Genomic DNA, 25,780 nt, shown 5'->3' on the forward strand with positions numbered 1-25,780 from the left:
ACCATGTTCTGCCTTGATTGTCCCTCGAGATTTATCTGTCATTGTTATCATGGAGTCACACACAGAACTAATGTCCTCTCTCAATGACTTAGATTGCTGTCATCTTGCCTTCCTCCTGTTTCAAGTCATCGAGCTGACCCTGGGAGAATGTTATACCTGTCACGCCCTGGTCTTAGTATTTTCTTTATTATTTTGGTCAAGCCAGGGTGTGACATGGGTTTATTTATGTGGTGTGTTTTGTCTTGGGGTTTTCGTAGGTATTGGGATTGTGGTTTAGTGGGGTTCTCTAGCAAAGTCTATGCTGTCTGGAGTGGTTCTCAATCAGAGGCAGGTGTTTATCGTTGTCTCTGATTGGGAACCATATTTAGGCAGCCATATTCTTTGAGTGTTTCATGGGTGATTGTTCTTGTCTCTGTGTTTGTTGTCACCAGATAAGCTGTATAGGTTTTCACGTTACGTTTGTTTTAGTATTGTTCGTGTTTTCGTTTTTATTAAATATGTATCAACAATACCACGCTGCATTTTGGTCCGACTCTCCTTCACCTGAAGAAAACCGTAACAATACCTTAGGCCTAGAATGTCACATGGGCAAAGACTAAGCATGTAATCCAGAGGGACAGGGGCAAAACAATGGACAATACATCACTTCTTTACTCACAGCTACATTTAACACATGTATCAGGTGGAATTTCCTGTCCAGCAGCCCCACGTTTGGCAATGATGTCGGTCTAGCCGCTACTCAACTGTGGCTATTTTTAGCTCTGTGTGTTGCATGGGCATTTGTGTGTATGCGAGGAGTAAAAATAGGAGACCCACAACAGTTAGTTTTGTTTATACTGTTTGGTATACAACATTCTCATGTACAATCATAATAAAAGCTCTGCTCTTAATGTTCAGTGATAGGCCAGGCTCAGCCCAAGAAATCGTGTTTGTATAAAGAAAGAAAGAGGATACTGCCACCTTTTTTTATCCTATATTCACAAAGTCTCAAATTAAGAGTTGATATAGGATCAGCCAGCCAGCCCCTCTCAATGTAATCTTCTTAATAATTTAAGGGAATCCTTGATCCTAGATCAGCACTCCTACTCGGGGACGCTTGATGAATACAGACCCACGCATAGAACCAGCTGTCTCATTTAAAAAATAAATTAAAAAACTTTAAAATTATACAAAACTTTGTTACATTATAAAAAAGATAAACAAATGCTGTAAAATAATTTTGGAACTTCTATTTATAGAACTTGCGATAGCATTTGGTTGTAGGGTTTGGTTCCCTCAAATATGAGAGTACTTCACACCTTTCTAACTATATTCAATAGGGCACACCGCAACAACCTGTAGCAAAAAGTTTTGCAACACAAATTAGTTTCTTATTGGACAGGTTCAGGTAGTCCCTCCCGTGTCGGTCCGTTTTCTTCAATTTTCTAGTGAATACAACCCAGTCGAAATGTGAAAGCTCTTAACACATTTAGAGGAACTCATGACAAAGCATGTCGAGACAGTGAATTATGGCTTGTGCAGTATAAAAAAAATACATGTCTTTGGTCAGGGAAATATGACAAATTGAGCATATTTTTGGCAGGTGGAAACATGACAGTGGTGGCATTGATAGATATATAGAGCACTAGTGTTGCCCTCCATACCCTGGATGTCTGTAGCAGTCCTCAAACAAATCATTAATTAAAAAGGACTTCAGTAGCCCCTTGTGTAAGAGTAGAGTCATTGCTTTGAGACTGACACAAAAAGCCCAATGCTTGGCTGCTAAAATGGCTGTGGATTGTCAATGTGGTTTCCAGAGAACAATTACGTAACACAGAAAAACACCAGTCTTAGGTCCCAAAGGGTACATTTCTTTTACCATGTGCTCCATTTGAATAAAATGATCTAACCTCCTTGGGTGATGGCCATGTCCATTTCCAAGTAACTCGCTTCCATTGTCTTCAGCAACTTGACAGGAGTCTTTATTGTATTTGCATTATGTATATTTTTTTTGTGATTGTAAATGCTTTCATCATGATCTCCTACAACAGCGGTAGGCAACTAGATTCAGCCTTGAGATGATTTTTGCCAGAACATAATAAGGATTACATTGAGACACAATCACATCTTTTTTTATGGAATTCTTGGGAACAGATTTCCTAAAGTCTCCTTTTTTTCTGAAATCCTGGTGATTTCAGTCTTTTTTGACCAAAAACTAAAATCCCTCTAAAAACTCAACTTTGGGGAGCCCCCTCACAACAACAACCAAAAAAAAAATCACTTGAGGGCCGGTTTTGGCCCATGGGCAACCTGTTGGCAACCCCTGTCCTACACAAGCATGTATGTTACCTGGTGGTGCCAGACCACACCCACATCACTCTCCTGTGTCCGGCATCATGTCAAGCATGGTGTGAATCTCCTCTGCGCTGTATCCCAGAAGGCCGTTCAGGTCGCAGACAAAGCGGTAGACATATCGCTTGCCAGACGTCTTGTGGATTATGTTCTTGTCGTAGTAGTAGCGCAGGCCGCGGCTCAGCTTTTCATAGTTCATCTTGGGCTTGTTCTTCCTCTGGCCCCAGCGCCTAGCCACCTGGAGGGGAGGAGTGAGGACGAAAGGTGGGAGAGAGCGGGAGAGGGTCAAATTATCTTGATCCACCTCATCCCCAATTTCCTATGGCAAGATCAAGCAAACATACTTTTAACTTTGTCTATTCCATTAGGTATTGTCAATGTGAATTAGTAGCTGGATATAGGATGACGTGATGATCAAATCAGGTGTTGCTTGACACTTCCCTGGTTGCCTAAGTGGAAGGGATGTTCTCACCTCATCGGGATTGGTCAATTTGAATTCCCAGCCATCTCCCGTCCAGCTGATGACCGACTGACAGGAAGTGTCGGTCAAGAGCTCCAACAGAAATTGCCACAGCTGGATCGGACCACTTCCTGTGGAAGCACAACCAAGGAACATAAAGTTTATTACTTAAATTACTTGGTATTTAATTGAATCTCAAAGAAACAAATAGTCACCTTTTGATGTAGTCAGCAATTGTTTTGCATTCTTGGGTTACATAAACACACACACACACACACCTGTGTATCCCGCAAGAGCCGCTGCCGGTATGACAGACTTGTCTTTGGTCAGGTCCATGCGCTCCTTCACATAGTCTTTGAAGGTGCCTTTTGCTGGGTGGTCACGCAGTGTGGCCGGGTAGTCGTCTGAGTCAAAGCTGTCGTAGGAGGGCACGCGGTGCAGACTGCAGAAGTGGGAGTGGCTGCCCCGGGACTGGGTGAGACGCTCACAAGCCTCTAGGCTCTCCACACTCTCAAAGGATTCTTGGCCCCCAATTTTACCTGGGATGAAAGAGTGGAACACCACAGCCATGTTCAGTTGGGGGAAAACATTTTGAAACAAAGTGAAGCATGGGGGCACTACCTGAACCAAAATTGTAAAAAAAAATTCTGCTGCAAAATAGTTGCTACTGTGTGCAATACTGAACACCAACCAGGTATTTATAATGAGGATCATAAAACTGAATGTTAATTTGCATCACAGTGAAGAATATCCATCCACACAATGTCCATAATGAGCTCGTTAATGATCTCCTTGCTTAATCTGATTCTACCAGGCTAAAATGTCATACATTCAATGTACGGGAGAATATTATATATAGCAGACAAACATTCTCCCATGATGTCTTCTATAGCATTTAAGGTGGAGGAGAATGTGGTTCAATTGGTAGAACATGGCGTTTGCAACATCAGGGTCGTGGGTTGATTTCCACTTGAGGTCAATAAGATAAATGTATGCATGCATGTATAACTTTCGTAAAACTGACCATCCTACCGATCCTCGACGATGTCGTTTACGAAATTGCATCCAATTTGCTGAGTAGAGTGTTGGAGGCTGTCTATCACAGTGCCATTAATTTTGTCACCAAAGCCCCATACACTACCCACCACTGTGACCTGTACGCTCTCGTTGGCTGGCCCTCGCGTCATACTCGTCGCCAAACCCACTGGCTCCAGGTCATCTACAAGGCTCTGCTAGGTAAAGCCCCGCCTTATCTCAGCTCACTGGTCACCATAGAAGCACCCACCCGTAGCACGCGCTCCAGCAGGTATATCTCACTTGTCACCCCCAAAGCCAATTCCTCTTTTGGCTGCCTCTCCTTCCAGTTCTCTGCTGCCAATGACTGGAACAAACTGCAAAAATCTCTAAAGCTGGAGACTCTTACCTCCCTCACTAGCTTTAAGCACCAGCTGTCAGAGCAGCTCACAGATCACTGAACCTGTACATAGCTCATCTATAAAATAGTCCATCCAAGCTACCTCATCCCCATAGCATATTTTGTATTTATCTTGCTCCTTTTCACCCCAGTATCTCTACTTGCACATTCTAACATTCCAGTGTTTAATTGCTACATTGTAATTACGTCGCCACCATGGCTTATTTATTGCCTTACCTCTCTTATCCTACCTCATTTGCACAAGCTGTATATAGACTTTCTACTGTATGTTTGTTTATTCCATGTGTAACGCTGTTGTTGTATGTGTCGAACTGCTTTGCTTTATCTTGGTCAGGTCGCAGTTGCAAATGAGAACTTGTTCTCAACTAGCCTACCTGGTTAAATAAAGGTGAAAAAATGTACGCACGTAAATATCTTTGGACAAAAGCATCTGCTAAATGGCATATGTTATTATATTACATGACTGGTCTTACCTCGAATGACATGCCCCATGCACATGTTGTCATGGGAGACCACTTCCTGTTTGATGGTGAGGTAGTCCCCCTGCTTAGGACCCAGTGGGCCAGTAGAATGTCCGTTCTCAGTCTTGATTGACAGCAGGTCCTCACAGGTGGTTGGTAGAAGTGTCTGATTGGACTCTGTGATGAAGCCTGGCTCTGAGTTGTCCGATGGAAGGATGCACTGGGCACGTTCAGTTCCATAGTCTATGGAGAAGAATTGGGGGGGAGAGACATTACATCTCTCTCCCAAAAAAGGGAGTAATGATATTTCTCTCCATTATAAAATGGACAGTGATTTGGACAATAGTTGTCTCGTGTTTTGGGCAGAGGCAGAGAAGCTATACTCACTGGCAAAGTAGTCATAAGTGAACCGGGACTCCTGGAATGTGGGCATCAAGCAATTGACGGGGAAATGCCTCACATCTTCACCAAGAAAGACATGTTAGTTATGATGGTACCCCCCCTCCCCCATCTCTGATTTAACACAAAAATATAAATACAGTGGGGTAAAAAAGTATTTAGTCAGCCACCAATTGTGCAAGTTCTCCCACTTAAAAAGATGAGGCCTGTAATTGTCATCATAGGTACATTTCAACTATGACAGACAAAATGAGAAAAGAAATCCAGAAAATCACATTGTAGGATTTTTTATGAATTTATTTGCAAATTATGGTGCAAAATAAGTATTTGGTCACCTACAAACAAGCAAGATTTCTGGCTCTCACAGACCTGTAACTTCTTCTTTAAGAGGCCCCTCTGTCCTCCACTCGTTACCTGTATTAATGGCACCTGTTTGAACATGTTATCAGTATAAAAGACACCTGTCCACAACCTCAAACAGTCACACTCCAAACTCCACTGTGCCCAAGACCAAAGAGCTGTCAAAGGACACCAGAAACAAAATTGTTGACCTGCACAAGGCTGGGAAGACTGAATCTGCAATAGGTAAGCAGCTTGGTTTGAAGAAATCAATTATGGGAGCAATTATTAGGAAATGGAAGACATACAAGACCACTGATAATCTCCCTCGATCTGGGGCTCCACACAAGATCTCACCCCGTGGGGTCAAAATGATCACAAGAACGGTGAGCAAAAATCCCAGAACCACACGGGGGGGACTTAGTGAATGACCTGCAGAGAGCTGGGACCAAAGTAACAAAGCCTACCATCAGTAACACACTACGCCGCCAGGGACTCAAATCCTGCAGTGCCAGACGTGTCCCCCTGCTTAAGCCAGTACATGTCCAGGCCCGTCTGAAGTTTGCTAGAGAGCATTTGGATGATCCAGAAGAAGATTGGGAGAATGTCATATGGTCAGATGAAACCAAAATAGAACTTTTTGGTAAAAACTCAACTCATTGTGTTTGGAGGACAAAGAATGCTAAGTTGCATCCAAAGAACACCATACCTACTGTGAAGCATGGGGGTGGAAAAATCATGCTTTGGGGCTGTTTTTCTGCAAAGGGACCAGGACGACAGATCCGTGTAAAGGAAAGAATGAATGGGGCCATGTATCGTGAGATTTTGAGCGAAAACCTCCATCAGCAAGGGCATTGAAGATGAAACGTGGCTGGGTCTTTCAGCATGACAATGATCCCAAACACACCGCCCGGGCAATGAAGGAGTGGCTTCGTAAGAAGCATTTCACGGTCCTGGAGTGGCCTAGCCAGTCTCAACCCCATAGAAAATCTTTGGAGGGAGTTGAAAGTCCGTGTTGCCCAGCAACAGCCCCAAAACGTCACTGCTCTAGAGGAGATCTGCATGGAGGAATGGGCCAAAATACCAGCAACAGTGTGAAAACCTTGTGAAGACTTACAGAAAACGTTTGACCTCTGTCATTGCCAACAAAGGCTATATAACAAAGTATTGAGATAAACGTTTGATATTGACCAAATACTTATTTTCCACCATCATTTGCAATTAAATTCTTTTTTTTAAAAATCCTACAATGTGATTTTCTGGATTTTTTTTCTCATTTTGTCTGTATTAGTTGAAGTGTACATATGAGGAAAATGACAGGCCTCTCATCTTTTTAAGTGGGAGAACTTGCACAATTGGTGGCTGACTAAATACTTTTTTGCCCCACTGTCTACCAACTAAACAATGCCACAGTAAAGTATCAATGTTTGTGGGATCGGATGCTAACACGTTTTATACAATAGGTTGAGATGTCTGTTAAACTATTTTGCGCTGATGATAGCCGTAGTCTCTCAATAGCCTAGAAATTATGTTAATATACAGTGGGGAGAACATGTATTTGATACACTGCCGATTTTTCAATTTTTCCTACTTACAAAGCATGTAGAGGTCTGTAATTTGTATCATAGGTACACTTCAACTGTGAGAGACGGAATCTTAATCTCAAAAATCCAGAAAATCACATTGTATGATTTGTAAGTAATTAATTTGGATTTTATTGCATGACATAAGTATTTGATACATCAGAAAAGCAGGACTTAATATTTGGTATAGAAACTTTACAGCGATAATTTGTTTCCTGTTGTTCTTGACCAGGTTTGCACACACTGCAGCAGGGATTTTGGCCCACTCCTCCATACAGACTTTCTCCAGATCCTTCAGGTTTCGGGGCTGTCGCTGGGCAATACGGACTTTCAGCTCCCTCCAAAGATTTTCTATTAGGTTCAGGTCTAGAGACTGGCTAGGCCACTCCAGGACCTTGAGATGCTTCTTACGGAGCCACTCCTTAGTTGCCCTGGATGTGTGTTTCTGGTCGTTGTCGTGCTGGAAGAACCAGCCACGACCCATCTTCAATGCTCTTACTGACGGAAGGAGGTTGTTGGCCAAGATCTCGCGATACATGGCCCCATCCATCCTCCCCTCAATACGGTGCAGTCGTACTGTCCCCTTTTCAGAAAAGCATCCGCAAAGAATGATGTTTCCACCTCCATGCTTCATGGTTGGGATGGTGTTCTTGGGGTTGTACTCATCCTTCTTCCTCCAAACACGGTGAGTGGAGTTTAGACCAAAAAGCTCTATTTTTATCTCATCAGACCACATGACCTTCTCCCATTCCTCCTCTGGATCATCCAGATGGTCATTGGCAAACTTCAGACGGGCCTGGACATGCGGTGGCTTGAGCAGGGGGACCTTGCGTGCGCTGCAGGATTTTTATCCATGACGGCGTAGTGTGTTACTAATGGTTCTCTTTGAGACTGTGGTCCCAGCTCTCTTCAGGTCATTGACCAGGTCCTGCCGTTTAGTTCTGGGCTGATATCCTCACCTTCCTCATGATCATTGATACCCCACAAGGTGAGATCTTGCATGGAGCCCCAGGCCGAGGCTGATTTACCGTCATCTTGAACTAATTGCGCCAACAGTTGTTGCCTTCTCACCAAGCTGCTTGCGTATTGTCCTGTAGCCTTGTGCAGGTCTACAATTTTATCCCTGATGTCCTTACACCCTCTCTGGTCTTGGCCATTGTGTAGAGGTTGGAGTCTGTTTGAGAGTGTGGACAGGTGTCTTTCACACAGGCAAAGAGTTCAAACAGGTGCAGTTAATACAGGTAATGAGTGGAGAATAGGAGGGCTTCTTAAAGAAAAACTAACAGGTCTGTGAGAGCCGGAATTCTTACTGGTTGGTAGGTGATCAAATACTTATGTCATGCAATAAAATGCAAATGAATTACTTAAAAATCATACAATGTGATTTTCTGGATTTTTGTTTTAGATTCCGTCTCTCACAGTTGAAGTGTACCTATGATAAAAAATTAGACCTCTACATGATTTGTAAGTAGGAAAACATGCAAAATCGGCAGTGTATCAAATACTTGTTCTCCCCACTGTAACTAGCAATTGTTAATATAGACAAAGTACGCAATAAATGTTGCTGCTGCCATAGTAGTTAAACATCAGCTACTACAGTGAGTGAAATCACAGCGACACTTAAGAGCTGCAGTCAGTTTCAGAATGGTGGCATAAAAGTTAGTCCTAAATATTTCTAAAACTAAAATAATTGTATTTGGGACAAATATTGTAATGAATAATGTGGAAATTGATTAAGTTGAGGAGACTAAACTGCTTGCAGTAACCCTGGATTGTAAACTGTCATGTCAAAACATGTTGATGGATGCAACATTAGCTAGGAGTCTGTCCATAATAAAGCGCTGCTCTACCTTAACACTATCAACAAGGCAGGTCATACAGGCCATAGTTTTATCGCACCTGGGCAACTGTCCAGTTGTGTGGTCAGGTGCCAGAAAGAGGAACTTTGGAAAATTAGAATTGGCTCAGAACAGGGCTGGCCCTTAAATATACACAAAGAGATAACATGAATAATATGCATGTCAATCTCTCATGGCTCAAAGTAGAGAGATTGGCTTCAACACTACTTGTTTTTGTAAGAAGTATGGACATGCTGAATGCACCAAGCTGTCAGGTTAACCTTCTAGCACACAGCTCGGACACCCATGCATACCCCACAAGACATGTCACCAGAGGTCTCTTCACAATCCCGAAGTCAAGAACAGACTATAGAGGCGCACAGTACCACATCAGGTATCTGATGCAAGCAGTAGAATCATATTTAACAAAACAACCAGTTCTCATTTACAACTGTGACTTGGCCAAGATAAACCAAAGCAGTGCGACAAAAACAACAGAGGTTACACATGGGATAAACAAAGGTAAAGTCAACACAATAGAAAAAAAAAATATATATATACAGTGTGTGCAAATGCAGTAAGATTAGGGAGGTAAGGCAATAATAGGCCATAGTGGCAAAATAATTAGTTTAGCATTAACATTGGAGTGAGTTGTGCAAGTAGAGATATTGGGGTGCAAAAGAAAATAACATTGGGATGAGGTAGTTGGGTGGGCTATATACAGATTGGCTGTGTACAAGTACAGTGATCGGTAAGCTGCTCTGACAGCTGATGCTTAAAGTTAGAGAGGGAGATATGGGTCTCCAGCTTTAGAGATTTTTGCAATTCATTCCAGTCATTGGCAGCAGAGAACTGGAAGCAAAGGTGGCCAAAGGAAGGGTTGGATTTGGGGGTGACCAGTGAAATATACCTGCTGGAGTGCATGCTACAGGTGGGTGTTGCTATGGTGACCAGTGAGCTGAGATAAGGCAGGGCTTTACCTAGCATAGACTTCTAGATGACCTGGAGCCAGTGGATTTGGCGACGAATATGTAGTGAGGGCCAGCCAATGAGAGAATACAGGTCGCAGTGGTGGGTAGTATATGGGCTTTGGTGACAAATCAGATGGCACTGTGATAGCAAATTGGATGTAGTCTGAGTAGAGTGTTGGAGGCTATTTTGTAAATGACATCGCCGAAGTCGAGGATAGTCAGATTTACGAGGGTATGTTTGGCAGCATGAGTGAAGGAGGATGTGTTGCATAATAGGAAGCCAATTCTAGATTGGAGATGCTTAATGTGAGTCTGGAAGGAGAATTCACAGTCTAGCCAGACAACTAGGTATTTGTAGTTGTCCACATATTCAGAACCGTCCAGAGTAGTGATGCTAGTCGGGCGGAAGGGTGCGTGCAGCGATCGGTTGAAGAGCATGCATTTAGTTTTACTTGCATTTAAGAGCAGTTGGAGGCCACGGAAGGAGTGTTGTATGGCATTGAAGCTTGTCTGGAGGTTAGTTAACACAGTGTCCAAAGGGCCAGATGTATACAGAATAGTGTCATCTGCGTAGAGGTGGATCAGAGAATCACCAGCAGCAAGAGCAACATCATTGATATATACAGAAAAAAAAGTGAGAATTGAATCCTGTGGCACACCCATAGAGACTGCCAGGTGAGGACAACAGGCCCTCCCATTTGACACACTGAACTGTCTGAGAAGTAGTTGGTGAACCAGGCGAGGCAGTCATTTGAGAAACCAAGGCTGTCGAGTCTGCCGATAAGATTGTGTTGATTGACATAGTCGAAAGCCTTGGCCAGATCGATGAAGACGGATGCACAGTACTGTCATTTATCGATGGCGGTTATGATATCGTTTAGGACCTTGAGCGTGGCTGAGGTGCACCCATGACCAGCTCGGACACCAGATTGCATGGCGGAGAAGGTACGGTGGGATTTGAAATGGTTGGTGATCTGTTTGTTAACTTGGCTTTTGAATACTTTAGAAAGGCAGGGCAAGATAGATATAGGTCTGTAACAGTTTGGATCTAGAGCGTCTCCCACTTTGAAGAGATGGATGACCATGGCAGCTTTCCAATCTTTGGGGATTTCCAACAATACAAAAGAGGTTGAACAGGCTAGTAATATGGGTTGCAACAATTGCGGTGGATCATTTTAGAAAGAGAGGGTGCAGATTGTCTAGCCCAGCTGATTTGTAGGGGTCCAGATTTTGCAGCTCTTTCAGAACATCAGCTATTAAGTCTGGAGTGAACCAAGGGCTATCTATATCTGTTCTTAGTTCTGTTTTTTTGAATGGGGCATGCTTATTTAAGATGGTGAGGAAAGTACTTAAAGAATAACCAGGCATCCTCTACTGATGGAATGGAGGTCAATATGCTTCCAGGATACCCGGGCCAAATCGATTAGAAAGGCCTGCTCGCTGAAGTGTTTTAGGGAGCATTTGACAGTGATGAGGGGTGGTCGTTTGACCACAGACGCAGGCAATGAGGCAGTGATTGCTGATATCCTGGTTGAAGACAGCAGAGGTGTATTTAGAGGGCAGGTTGGTCAGGATGATATCTAGGAGGGTGCCCGTATTTACAGATTTATGGTTGTACCTGGTAGGCTCCTTGATAATTTGTGTGAGATTGAGGGCATCTAGCTTAGATTGTAGGATGGCCAGGGTGTTAAGCATATCCCAGTTTAGGTCACCTGACAGTACTAACTCTGAAGATAAGTGGGGAACATTCACAGCTGGAATTAACAGCTGGCGGCTGAAGGGGGTCTATAACAAGCAGCAACAGTGAGAGACTTGTTTCTGGAAAGGTGGATTTTTAAAAGTAGAAGCTCAAACTGTTTAGGCACAGACCTGGATATTATGACAGAACTCTGCAGACTAACTCAACCCCCTTTGGCAGTTCTATCTTGGTGGAAAATGTTGTACTTGGAGGGAAATTTCAGAATTTTTGGTGGCCTTCCTAAGCCCGGATTCAGGCACTGCTAGGACATCAGGGTTGGCAGAGTGTGCTAAAGCTGTAAATAAAACAAACTTAGGGAGGAGGCTTCTGATGTTAACATGCATGAAACCAAGGCTTTTACGGTTACAGAAGTCAACAAATGATAGCGCCTGGGGAATGGAACTGGGGGGCTACAGGGCCTGGATTAACCTCTACATCACCAGAGGAAAAGAGGAGTATGATAAGGGTACGGCTAAAGGCTATAAGAACTGGTCGTCCAGTGCGTCGGGAACAGAGAATAAAAGGAGCAGATTTTTAGGCGTGGTAGAATAGATTCAGGGTATAATGTACAGACAATGGTATGGTAGGATGTGAGTACAGTGGAGGTAAACCTAGGCGTTGGGTGACGATGAGAGGTTGTCTCTGGAGGCACCAGTTAAGCCAGGTGAGGTCTCCGCATGTGTGGGGTGGGACAAAAGAGCTATCTAAGGCATGTTGAGCGGGACTGAGGGCTCTACAGTGAAATAAAACAATAAGAACTAGCCGAGACAGCAGTAGACAAGGCATATTGACATTAGAGGCATAAAGCAATCACAGGTGTTGATCGGGAGAGCTAAGACAAAAACAGGTAAATGGCGATGAATGTCATCTAATATTTCAAAATTGTATTTAACCACCCTAATGTTGCAGGACCCCAGGAAGTTTATCTGCTGCCCAAGTGATATTTATTTATAACAACATTTCAACCCTTAGGCCTTCATTAGGCATGGAGCAGCAGTGTGCGGCGTGGAGCAGTAGTGAGGTGTTGTCCATGAGTTTGCTCCAGCACCTGCAGAAAGTACCTGGATGTGCATATGTTCTTCAGCTTTTGACCCTTAATAAATAGTAATCCAGTAAGGTTATGGGCACCATGTTTCTGGGTTAGCAGTGATGCTAATAGCCTTACTAGAAGTTGCTGGGTTAACAATGAAGTTAATAGCCTTAATGGATGTTGTTGGCCTAACATTGATACTAAAAGCCATAGGCTACTATTGTATGCTGCTGGCCTAGCGATGATGCGAATAGCCATAGGCTACTGTATGTTGCTGGTCTAGTAATGATGCTAATAGAAATGTAAAAAGCCATCTGTTGCTATCCTAGCGATGACAGGTGCTACCTACCTCTCTGCATCATCTCCAGGTGTTCCCACAGGATGTCCCCCACAAAGTCAGGTGCCAGGTCCAAGAAGCACTCCTTCCCCAGGGCACAGAGACTTACCCCAGCCATACGGAAGCAGTGCAGGTCCACGCTCTTCAGGCTGAACTCGTTCACTGTCCACAGCAGCCACTGGCCCACCTGGCTCTCTGACCAGTGCCTGGGGTCTGGACACAGAGGAGGAAGGGGTGTAACATCAAAAACAGTCTTCCTTAGTGTGATCCCTGTGTATTCACTGACTATCTGGTTCATATGTCGCTGTGTATGCAGATACGTTGGTTACTTAACAGTGACCCTCTACAGTGTTGGATCAATACAGTATTTCTGCCAAGGGCCAAAACATAGAGCAAGAGGCTGGAACAGTCACAAAATAAAATGTATTTTATTTGTATTATTCATGATAAATTGTGCATCATTCATGAAAATGCATTATCTTTGGAGCAATACTGTACATCCAGTTTTAAACTTGAAATAGCACTTTTTGTACAACACACTAACAGCAACGGTTTGACACTGGGAGCAGGTCAACCTTAATCTGAAATCGCCATAAGTGAAACATTGCCAGCACATGTTTTTGTTGGAGAAACAGGCATCCAGCATTGTGGAAAAAAATATTTGCAGTACATACCTGGTTAAATAAAGGTTAAATAAAAAAACGGTTTTGTTTGAACTAACGCTGTTGCTGTAATATCCTAAAACGCATGTAGCCGTTTCACAAATAGGGATTCCGGCTTTAAGTCAGTGGGTGGGACCTTATCCAAAAAATAAAATCTATTCTCAAAACTGTTTGAGGAGCATCATATACACTTGTGTATAGTGTGGTGTTTAGCAGAAGTTATAACCCTCTCGCACCGAATCCCAATCCTTAGACTTTTTGGCAGATAAAGTTCAAACTCCCTGCACCAAAATTCCTCAGCAACTGCCGAGACTCCTAGGCGCTTATTAACAGACACCCCCTAGACGGAGTGACTCACTGTCTATCCACGCCTCACACGTTTGTTTACTCTTAACAGGCTGCTCCTCCAACTCTCCCACCAGGTCACATGGTCTCATGCCTACTCTAAAGAGTGAATGGGTTGTCATGTCGAGGTATATTGCAAGTTGGTTTAACAACCAACCAGTGGTGGAAAAAGTACCCATCGTCCTACTTGAGTAAAAGTAAAGATACCTTAATAGAAAATGACAAGTAAACATGAGTCACCCAGTAAAATACTTAGAGTAAAAGTCTTGGTTTTAATTATACTGAAGTATCAAAACTAAATGTAATTGCTAAAATATACTTAAGTATCAAGAGTAAAAGTACAAGTATAAATCATTTAAAATTCCTTACATTAAGCAAAGCAGACAGACACATTTTCTAGTTTATTTTAAATCCAATCCAACACTAAAAGACATCCTTTACAAATGAAGTATGTGTTTAGTGAGTCCACCAGATCAGAGGCAGTAGGGAAGTACTTTTGGGTGTCAGGGAAAATGTATGAAATAAAAAGTAGATCATTTTCTTTAGGAATGTAGTGAAGTAAAAGTTGTCAAAAATATAAATAGTAAAGTACAGACCACAAAAAAACTTAAGTAGTACTTGAAAGTATTTTTACTTAAGTACTTTACACCACTGCAACCAACTTGGCTTTGACAGACAGCTCCCACCCGCATGTTGTAAACACTGTTGAGGCAGCACATTCCTGCTGGGTCAAAAAATTTGCCTCGGAGAAAAATAAATAAGGCAGGCTCCGTTTCATCAATCAATAACTTGGATTGACCTGTGTGTGTAAAATGTATACATTTCTATCTGAAATGTTTTGCACAATTTACACGATTCATATACGGTCCCTTCAGAAAGTATTCAGACCCCTTGACTTGCCACATTTTTTTACATTAACCACTAAAATTGATTTTATTTTAATTATTCAAAAACTCAATCTACACAGAATACTCCATAATGACCAAGACACATTTAGAACTGTCTGCAAATTAATAAAAAATAATTAACAGAAATACCTTATTTACATCGGTATTCTGACCCTTTGCTATGAGATTCAAAATTGAGCGCAGGTGCATCCTGTTTCCATTGATCATCCTTGAGATGTTTCTACAACTTGGAGTCCAAGAATTCAATTGGTTGGACATGATTTGGAACCGCACACACAGATCTATATAAAGGTCCCACAATTGACGGTGCATGTCAGAGCAAAAACAAAGCCATGAGGTCAGAGGAATTGTCCATAAAGCTCCGAAACAGGATTGTGTCGAGGCACAGATCTGAGGAAGGGTACCAAAAAATATCTGCAGCATTGAAGGTCCCCAAGAACACAGTGGTCTCCATCAATCTTAAAATGGAAGAAGTGTGGAACCACCAAGACTCTGCCTAGAGCTGGCCTGAATACTTATATAAAATGTGATGCTTCCATTTTTTTATTTGTAATAAAAGAGCAAACATTTATAAACCTGTTTTTGCTTTGGCATTATGAGTATTGTGTGTAGAATGATGAGGGAAAAAAACTTCAACTTTAGAATAAGGCTGTAACAAAATGTGGAAAAGGTCAAGGGGTCAGAATACTTTCCAAAGGCACTGTACTTCATGTACAGACATCTATTCTACACAATTAATTTCTATCTGGGCCCATATTCTTAAAGCGTCTCAAAATAGCAGTGATTTTAGATGCAAACTGATCCGAGATAAGCAATCTAACTCTGAGATGCTTTTTGAATTTGGGCCCTGAACATTTAACATTGTAATGCTCTCCTAAACAGGGCCCTGTTTTATTGGTTTCCACAGGCAGTGCGTTTCTGAATGCTGTATAGGGGGGGGGGGTGGACTTACCTCTGGGCATGCCCAGTCTCTGTTGCTCCTTGGTGAAGCCGCTAAACGTGGCCCTTAGGGCCTGTGACATCATCTCCCTGCTTCCCGGGGTGAGCAGGGGCACGTCGCTGAAGTCCACATCTGCCAATACGAACAAAAAAGACAACTCAGCCCCAATGCTAGTACCCTTGGTCACCAATCTGATACCATACTGTAAACTGGGTTCCGGGCAACATTAGTATGCAGTGACGGTTCTACTTGTTTAGTATGTCACAACTTCAAGTCTCCTGTCCGCTCCATCGACTCGTTGTGGCCCAAACAGTGGTTTATACCACAAACAGCATGAAAAGGGGCCTTGCCCTGATCACTGCGCCTGCCCCCCCCCCCCCCCCCCCCCCCCCCCCCCCAAACCAAAGAGACAGAAGCCCTGTGCCTGTCCAACCCCCGAGAGAGTCAGAAGCACCAACTTGGATATATTTAATGTTGAAGTAATTAAGGGAATATGTACATGTAGGTAAAGTGACTAAGCATAGATAATAAACAGAGTAGCAAGCAGGAATCAGGAGGATAGAGTTATGGTCAGATTAGCCAAATGGAGGGCGAGGGAGAGCTTTGTACGCGTCAGTGTGGAGTAAGGTTTTTTATACTGGTTGCACATGTAACATGCTGGTAAGTTTCCCTGCATTAAAGTCTCCAGCCACTAGGAGCACCACTTCTGGATGAGCATTATTGTTTGTTTATGGCCTTATACAGCTCGTTGAGTGCTGTCTTAGTGCCAACATCGGTTTGAGGTGGTAAATAGACGGCTACGAAAAATATAGATAAACACTTGGTAAATAGTGTGATCTACAGCGTTTCATGAGATACTCTACCTCAGGCAAGCAAAACCTAGAGAGTTCCTTAATATTAGATTTTGTGCACCAGCTGTTATTGTCAAATAGACAGACCGCCACTCCTTGTCTTACCAGAGGCAGCTGTTCTATCTTGCCGATGCACGGAAAACCCACCCAGCTGTAGGTTATCCATATCGTCGTTCAGCCACGACTCTGAAATATAAGATATTACAGTTTTAATGTCCCGTTGGGAGTCTTGATTGGAGCTCATCCAGTTTATTATCCAATGATTGCACGTTGGCTAATAGGACTGATGGTAGAGGCGGATTACCCACTCGCCATCGGATCCTTACAAGGCACCCCGACCTACTTCCACGATATCTCTGTCTCTTCTTCATGCGATTGACAGGGATTTGGACCTTGTCCGGTGTCTGAAGTAAATCCTTTGCGTTCGAATAAAAAAATTACGTATTTTTGTCCAGTACGAGGTGAGTAATCACTGTCCTGATATCCAGAAGCTATTTTCGCTCAAAAGAGACGATGGCAGAAATACCACATATAAAATAAAAAAGTTACAAATAATGCTTTAATAATAATAATAGTTTGTGAGCAGGTTGATTTGTTTCATTGTACTCTCAGCACACTTTATTGTCCTGCCTGATACAGAAAATCCCAATCAAAGCGAATACTACTAAAGCACCCACTATCCAATCCCTCCCTTAATAACTTCCTGTTCTAAAACATGATTTTAAAAAAAGGGCAGCCATCACAAAGCCAGACATGTCACTGGCAAACACTCCAGTCTAGCCTACGATATTCTTTCAGAGAGTTGTGGAAATTTCCTGGAATCTGTGGCAAGGAGAGACAGGGAATGGGAACCACATGTTGGATATCCTGCTATGATGTCTCTGGGATAGTCTGGCCGCCCCTGTTTGCCAACAGCGACACAGGAAGTCACAAGGGCCCAAGTGGGAACCTCAAGTTATGGTGTACAACACATTCCCACTGCACTGTCTGCATAGCCCGGAAATCATTAACAACAATGACCTAATAAGCAGATAGCAACTTATTGGCAATTGAAACTAACTTCATTTAGTTGGTGTGTATTTTTCATTTTGAATGCTACCAGAGATGGTTACTGCTAAAAACATGTAGGTTCATATTGGGACATGGGACGATACCAGTATAAAGATACTAGTTAGTATCGTGGCAAGGAGACAAAACAAGAAGCAGATTTAACTTCTTTTAAAAAACAGCCTTCATGTTGGAAAGAAACTTCATTATATTGTCATCCAGAGTCACATTTATGTACCAAGCTATTGCACACAATATTTTACACACAGGTATTTAAAGGACCAAAGAGTTAGGTCTGCTTCATGTTTTCTTTTTTGCCCTAAAATTGTATTTATTTTTTATGAAAAAATAATTGGGATACTGGCCTTGTCACAGCCCTAGTTTATGTAAGTTTGTCTCACTACTGACACATTCAAACATGCTGTTAATTTGAATTGCCAACTAGCCTAAAGCTTGTGACTTTTGTTCTCTTTGTATGTGTCAAATAAGTTGGGCGATATATCCAGGTTTAGATTATTTAGCCGAGAAACAATTTCTGTTTGAAATTACTGATGTCTGTTTGGATACTGATGAAGAAATAAGAGTCACAAATTTTTTAGAGTCAGGGGCATCAAACAACAAAGGTAATGTATTACATTTTGATTAAACATTTCATATAAAAACATTACTTGGGGTCAAAATCTAGTTTCTAAAGATATCCACCTATTCCTCAGGGCATTCTGGGGGGAAAAACTCAAATGAAACAGATCCAAAAGTGCATGAATAAGTGATTAGGGAGATGGAAAAAAAATAAAATAAATAATCACTGAATTAGTTTGACACCCTCTATGACATTGCTGGATTTCGTGGACCAAGAAGCCTGACTCACGCGTGTGTCATCATGTGCTGGGAGAGGAAAACGAGAACACACCCTCACAAAATATGGGCTGAGCAATGATCTCCCATTGCGAGTATTGCTTGAGGAGACAGCCTCCACCACACACACAGCCATGTTACCCCGGTGGTCTGGTTAAAAGATCACACAGAACCATTATGCAGGTTACCAGTCAGCTTGGGTTTCTGTGATTATTCTAAACCCTAATCATTCTCTGGCATGGCTGTCATTCAGCACTGATAATATATCTCAGATTAGGAGTGTGGCTACATCCCAAATCATACCCTATACATTGCAAAGAACCCATAGGGCTTCAGTCAAAAGTAGTGCCCTTTATAGAGATTTGGGTGCTAATTTGGGACGCACCCTGTGTTTTATGACTAAGCGTTACAAGGCGGGATGAGGCAGTCCAGTCAGTCCACTGGCATGCCAAGAGAACTACACTGTTTAGAGAAAGCACACCAAGGCCAGGGTGTAAGAGAATGGAATGGAATGCGGCCCCCCTCTTCCACACGACACGTGAATGGCTCACCTAGCCACCCTTGTCAGACAATGCCTCAACCTCCTTCCTGGAACTCCACATCAGTGTGAATAGTTTTTTTTTTTTTTTTATATATAAAAATATATTTTTTTACATTATTTAAATCAAGTCACTCTCAGTATAATTAACTAGGTCACATGACGAAATCCTACAAATTTTAAAATATAAAAACATTCCCCCGGCCCCCCCGAACCTTTTGACTCTAGCATTCATTACAATACCCAAAGCTGTAGATTCATGGCCATTTCATATTTAACTGCCACCTTTCACAGTAAAACAGACGCCTCACGTGTTCTTACCACAAGAGGAGTTACGCGACTGTCCTAGAATTTCTATACAAGCACTAAGGAAAGCCCCATGAAGTAAACAATACATTGAACACACGTAGGAAAACCTAAAACCAACCTAAAATAGCTCACTTCAATTCAAATCATCTTGCAATAATATCACTCAAGAAGATCTGTGTTTGACTTTGAATTAAACATTTCCAGATCATGTAAAAATGTATGTACATTGGATGGTGCCCTCATTGATCGTGTCCTCGCTTATAAATATCCGGTTATTTGGATTGATGAGTTACTTAAGAAAATTTTATTAGGGCCAATACCAGTATCGCGATACTCATTAATATCGTGGCAAGGAAACAAAACACGAAGCAGATTTAACTTCCTTAGGAAAATAGCCCTAATGTTGGAAACAAACATTATGTTGTCATCCAAAGTCACATTTATTTATTTTCCAAGATAGTAAATAATATTTTACATACAGCAGGTTTTTAAAAGGACCAAGTGTTTTCATTTTTGCCATGGAAAAAAATATTGCGATACTGGTATTTTTATTTACTTAACTAGGCAAGTCAGTTAAGAACACATTTTTATTTACAATGACGGCCTACCGGGAAATAGTGGGTTAGGGTGGCAGGATGACATTTTTACCTTGTCAGCTCGGGGATTCAATCCAGCAACCTTTTGGTTACTGGCCCAACGCTCTAACCACTAGACTACCTACAGCACCTTGTTGTCCCAGTCCTAATTAAAATGGTCTTCTTTTACAGGAATAAGTCATACCTTTCATTAAATAGCAGAAAAAAAATATTCAGTCGACATTCATAAGTGTTACACAGATGTAGTATCTTAATTTGAACCAGTGTGCTAGCGACAGGAAATGTGATTTAGGAAATGTGATTTATAATTCATGGAAATTTTTTGGAGGGGTTGATACATTTTTCATTCGTTCAAATCAAGTCTCACATTTTAAAGTGGAAATAAAAATGTAGAACCCTTTTTAAAGCTTGAATAAAATACAAGTTTGGATTTCTTGCACAAATTCTCAGCAACAAAAGTGATCAAATTAAGATCCTAAAGCTGTAAACTATGGCAATATTATCTTTAAGAGTGCAGCTGCCACTGTTTTGAAAAGTAGGCTGGTTCTCTGAAGTTTCGTAGACCAACGCATTGCATTATTTTTGTCTATAAAGCCCTCCTGGCATAAACTTCCACTGTAACTTAATTGTTTACTTACAGATGTACAAGATTCCAGACCCAGTCTAGGTCTGCACTGAGTTAGGTAAATCTGCTTTTAGTTTTTCTGTACCTTACTTGTGGAATGATATCAAAAGGCTCTCTAGAGTTGTATTAACTGGTGCCTCTAGGGCAATTCAAAAGGCTGATTAAGGAACTTTTTGGTGAAGAATGTGTTTATTTTTCTGTGCTGGTTTTTCTTTTCATATATTGATGTGAATAATGGTGTATGTTGATTAGTATAGTGTATATTGATATGTATACAGGGATCATCTGTGATAGAGACCTTGGTCTCAGCATGAACCCATTATTAAAACAATTGTAACATAACAGTCTAATAATTGTTGCTGTTGATTCAGGGGCATCCTGCCCAAAAAAAGTATCTCCACAGGTGTGGCCTGTCCCCTATCCACAGTAGCTGGCTTTATTTTGACAGCTAATGTTTCAGTCATCATGTACCTGGCTGATCGGCTTACTTCAAGCAAAGACGTTCTCCAGAAGTCTAGTGATCACAGGCAGTGATCAGATGGGGACAGATTCCTATCAGTGACTAGTGTACATATCCTAAGTGAGACATCTCCAGGACCGGAGAGGTAACGTGTGTCACTTCAATGCAAAATGGTGGAAAAGGCTGCTCTCTCTAGATGTCCAACACCTGCCAGAACCTCACCAGCCCAACACGCCTTTGAAAGATGTGACAGACTAAACCCATCACAACAAACGTCATTAGACATTTAGGGCTTATAGACATAACATTCAACCTCTAACTCATTTAATAGCGCTTTTTACAATACCATTGTCACTGAGCACAAGTGTAATAAAACAAGTGTACGACCAAAGTATCATGGTTGTGTTACTCAGTGTGGTAGCTCTCCCCCTTGAGTGAAGAGGCTGGTTGTTGGGAGAGTTGGCAGGATGGTGCAAGCTTGTGCAGACAATGCTGTAACTATCAGCACTTTCACGCTCTGCTGATCACTTGAACATTGTGTGTGTGTGTGTGTGTGTGTGTGTGGTACTCTGTTTTCGCACTTGGATCTTAGTTTAATGTGGTTGACGAATGTGTGAATAGCCTAGTTTCCATGACGTTTTATGTCGTCTGCATTAACACAGCAAGTCTTGAGCAAAAACATCTGAGAAATCATATAGTTTGAATCATATCAATGAAAGTAGAATATGAAACAAATATAAAAAGGGAGCAAGCTACATAATCTGATATTTAAGCATTGGCAACCTATTGACAACTGAGTCTATGGGTGACAAATAGGACAACTATGGCAATGTGAGATATATCATAACACGGATGAGAGAAAACGAACAAGAACATCTAAAAACAGGTAAGAAAGTGTAGACAAGTCAGTAACCTATGCTAAAAAGGGTATCTGAGCCAATAGACGACTTTAGCTAGTGAGGGGATTCGATTATCCGACCCGAGTTGCCCCGGTGGAAGAAGTTTGTCGTCGGACATGTGATAGCATTCGTTTTGGAACGAATGCTACGCCTCTCGCGCGTGAGCAAGGTGAGCTCTGGCCAACAGCAAAGTCGAGCTCTGGCCAACAGCAAAGTCGGCTCAAAACAAAAGTGACATAGCTTAAGCACGGGGTAATGAGCAGGATTCTGTGTTTTCACATGCAAAAATGATTGCTTTTTGATAAAAAAAACACTATCTGCATTCCCAATGAAAACTAATTTGAACATATATTTTATAGAAAATAGTTATATTTCTGAACGATGCACCATGATGCCTTGACCTGACCGAACAGCGCAGATTTTACTGTTCGATTTGAGGTCACTCACAGGGATAAACCGGTGCACCGATTAAGAGTGCTGCCATTAATTAATGGATTTTTTTCCTCACAATTTTTTATTTTACCTTTATTTAACCAGGTAGGCTAGTTGAGAACAAGTTCTCATTTACAACTGTGACCTGGCCAAGATAAAGCATAGCAGTGTGAACAGACAACACAGAGTTACACATGGAGTAAACAATAAACAAGTCAATAACACAGTAGAAATAAAAAGTCTATATACATTGTGTGCAAAAGGCATGAGGAGGTAGGCGAATAATTACAATTTTGCAGATTAACACTGGAGTGATAAATGATCAGATGGTCATGTGCAGGTAGAGATACTGGTGTGCAAAAGAGCAGAAAAGTAAATAAACAAAAACAGTATTGGGATGAGGTAGGTAAATTGGGTGGGCTATTTACCGATGTTAACAAAAGGTGTGCACAATTACTGATTCGCGCCTAAATCATCACTTATCTGCATAGCTAGAATACAATTTTGCGTTATAAAAAAATGTATGCATGCATGATAACACAATCGTGTTCTCCATCATTTACATAGACTTAGGCTAAATGGAATAAAAGCTATCAAATGAAACGGCATTTTGATGCTACACATCATATTTATGGCACTCAACATAAATAGTCTGCAATAGGGTTAATATTGGTAGTTGTCTTGTCTGTGTAAACTCAAAGTATGCCTAGATGTCATATCAGTAATACAAATAATTATTAGACAAAGCTACTTACAATCCAATTTTTCGGACTTCATCAAAGTTAACGCTGATTTGATATCAAGAACGGCCGTCATCTCGGCAGCTTCTTCACAACGTTGATCCAATTATCACTTTTGAGTCCCAGCCGCTGCCGATTGATGCGTTATTCAATTGATTGATGTGTAGGCTATTTGAGCTCTGGGCGAATCTTGATTGCGATCCCTTTATTGACAACTTCGAATGGTATTATTCCCCATAATTTTTCTTAAAACATAAAGGTGTGTAATAAGTCCCTCTGAAATGACGTATACGCCACTGAAAGCTACAACAAACACTCATGATGATTATGTTGTACGCTCTTCGCTGAAAGGGGCAGGGTTTGACACATGACGCGTATTAGAGGCGAGGCCACAAACTCTACAGATGCCTGTCAGATTACTAATCATAAACAGAGCAATTTTAGGTAAATAAAACCGTTAAATGGTTTACACTGAGTGTGAGTCCATGCCAAGGTGAGTCATGCACCAATAACTAACTATATGTGTTCTACAAATAGCATTACATTCATGTTAATTTCCCTTCTCAAGCTTGAAAAAGGAGGATGCATTAGTTGAACTTCATAGTAGTTGGTTTGGTTTATGACTGATTAATAACATTGAATAGATGGAATATCCCAGGGTGAAAACGTCTATGTGGATTCCATAGCCTGAGTGAATGCAGACAGATGATCTAATAATTGATTTATTCTGGGAGTCAGTCAAATTCAACTTGTCCATCATCCAGTCAAGGAATGAGGCAACGTGTGTAGAAAATGTTGCACTGTGTCGTTATAGTTTGTTTTTTGCCGTTAATGCTATCCTTCTATGAGTAGATTGAATGTGCCCCTAAGCGCTGATATTGGGTCAGTTTTGCAATTTCCCCACTAATGGTTAAGTAATAGGATTGGGGGAAAGGAAGCTGGTCCTACATCTGTACCTAGGGGAAACTTCACTCTGATTGATTGTTCCATATTAATGAGACCCAGTTATCATTTCCAGTCAGTGGAGAGACACCAAGTCACATTGATTGGAATGTTTCCTTTGGTGACTGATTCTAACCACAAAGCACAAACACACACATACACCTTGTCACTTGCTTGCTCATTGACTCACTCATTCACTCAGGGACGCACACATGCCTGCTCGTTCGCACACACGCACACACATGCACACGCATGCATGCGCACACGCACGCAGACAGACAGACACACACAATGCATCTTGTGTCCTCAGTGCCTTGCCTATCCCAGTCTCCTCTCCTTGTGGTCTGTGGTCTGTGGGGACTCTGTGGAGAGGCAGAGGAGACAGTGTAGTGTGGTCTGTGGGGACTGTGTGGAGAGGCAGAGGGGACAGTGTAGTGTGGTCTGTGGGGCAAGGGTCCAGCAGGGTCTCCCTGTGGGGAAGGAGGGACAGACAAGGGGTCACAGTGAACAAAGCTTTGGCTCATTCTGACCAATTAGCCCAGTCAAAGAGTCAGCTCATCCCGTTACTGCCATCATGTGCCCTCCATCAAATCATAGTGGTCGTAAGTCCATTATCTCCCCCCCCCCCCCCCCCCCCCCAGCCTCTCTTAGCGCTGTCTCCCCCACTCAATCACATATGGTATTGTGTGTACCAAATGGCAACCTATTCCCTATATAGTGCACTACTTTTGACCAGGGCTCAAAGGGCCTCTCTTAACATTGTCTCCCCCACTCAATCACATAGTTTGCATCCCAAATGGCACCCTATTCCCTATATAGTACACTACTTTTGACCAGGGCCCTATGTAGGTAGGAAAAAGGGTACCATTTTGGACGCATTCATTGTCTAGCCTACTGACTGACCAAACGTCTGAGGAGGAATGTGCATTCAGGAATGACTTAATGTACACACAGTGAATGAAGCATTGTGTGGCACAGACAAAGACGACCAATTATTATTACGATATCAATCTTGTTAACAACACATGTATTTTACTGATTCAGAGGGGTTGGATTAAATGCGGAAGACACATTTCAGTTGAATGCGTTCAGTTGTACAACTGACTAGGTATCCCCCTTTCCCTTTCCCATTAAGGGGTGAATCCTAACATCCACTTTAGTAAAATGTTCACTTATTGACATCAATGCATTACATTGACATCAATGCATTACTAAGGGAAAATTCCATTTAAGTGGAAGTTAGTATTCACCCCTAAGTTAGCAAGTCTTTGGGCTCAATACAACATACACGTTTATGACGCATTCAGATTAAATGGAAGAGATGGCGCTTTGCCAATGTTAACTTGGCTAATTGAGAGAGTGAGGTCTTCTATCTCAGTGGTTTATGACAGGATTAAATGTGTTATGAAGCTGATTAGTTTCCTCTTTTCCCAATGCCCCACCTTGTTCACATCTGTTTACATAGAAGAGAAAAGGAAACATGGCTGTACCCCCCACCCAATCCACAAAGTGTCCTTCTGACATCCTCTCACACTAGGCCTGGGATGTGTTCTGTAGAGCACATATTAGTTAAACGCTTTGCAACATCCTGGGACAATTAGTGTTCTTATTGGACAAGTTTAGGTAGTAGCTCCCAGTTTCACTCCACCCTTTTTTCTCCCTGCTGTTTTCTTCCTGTCGTGTCGTTATAGCGTTGGGCCAGTAACCAA

At 42.0% G+C, this 25,780-nt stretch overlaps 1 protein-coding gene across 4 annotated transcripts; it reads right to left on the reverse strand.

Annotated features, from left to right (window-relative positions):
- Positions 1–816: 816 nt before the first annotated feature.
- LOC110533426 (protein c-ets-1-B) lies at positions 817–23,475 on the reverse strand. Of its 4 annotated transcripts, XM_036989808.2 has the most exons (9): positions 23,145–23,284; positions 16,734–16,814; positions 15,790–15,909; positions 12,935–13,135; positions 5,075–5,149; positions 4,700–4,930; positions 3,070–3,330; positions 2,804–2,922; positions 817–2,569 (listed from the first exon to the last, which is right to left on the reverse strand). In XM_036989808.2, exons 2-9 carry the CDS (start codon positions 16,792–16,794, stop codon positions 2,354–2,356), a joined length of 1,284 nt encoding a protein of 427 aa, XP_036845703.2. In that variant the 5' UTR covers positions 16,795–16,814; positions 23,145–23,284; the 3' UTR covers positions 817–2,353. The 4 variants fall into 4 exon arrangements, with proteins under 4 accessions (XP_036845703.2, XP_036845704.2, XP_090042157.1 ...); XM_036989809.2 differs by lacking the exon at positions 16,734–16,814 and having other exon boundaries at positions 23,145–23,475; XM_090186031.1 differs by lacking the exon at positions 5,075–5,149.
- Positions 23,476–25,780: the final 2,305 nt, after the last annotated feature.

This window comes from Oncorhynchus mykiss, chromosome 10 (assembly GCF_057628025.1).
Source record: "Oncorhynchus mykiss isolate SJ-2025 chromosome 10, ASM5762802v1, whole genome shotgun sequence".
NCBI classification, from domain to species: Eukaryota; Metazoa; Chordata; class Actinopteri; order Salmoniformes; family Salmonidae; genus Oncorhynchus; species Oncorhynchus mykiss.

What these genes read in the sequence shown, in the direction of transcription:
- LOC110533426 (XM_036989809.2), bottom strand. Translation starts at nt 23,205, where the DNA reads ATGACGGCCGTTCTTGATATCAAATCAGCGTTAACTTTGATGAAGTCC. An exon ending in GAAGTCCGAAAAATTGGATT is followed by an intron (nt 15,910 to 23,144) that starts GTAAGTAGCTTT and finishes TCGTATTGGCAG; the next exon opens with ATGTGGACTTCAGCGACGTG. An exon ending in GGCTCTTGCGGGATACACAG is followed by an intron (nt 2,923 to 3,069) that starts GTGTGTGTGTGT and finishes GTGCTTCCACAG; the next exon opens with GAAGTGGTCCGATCCAGCTG.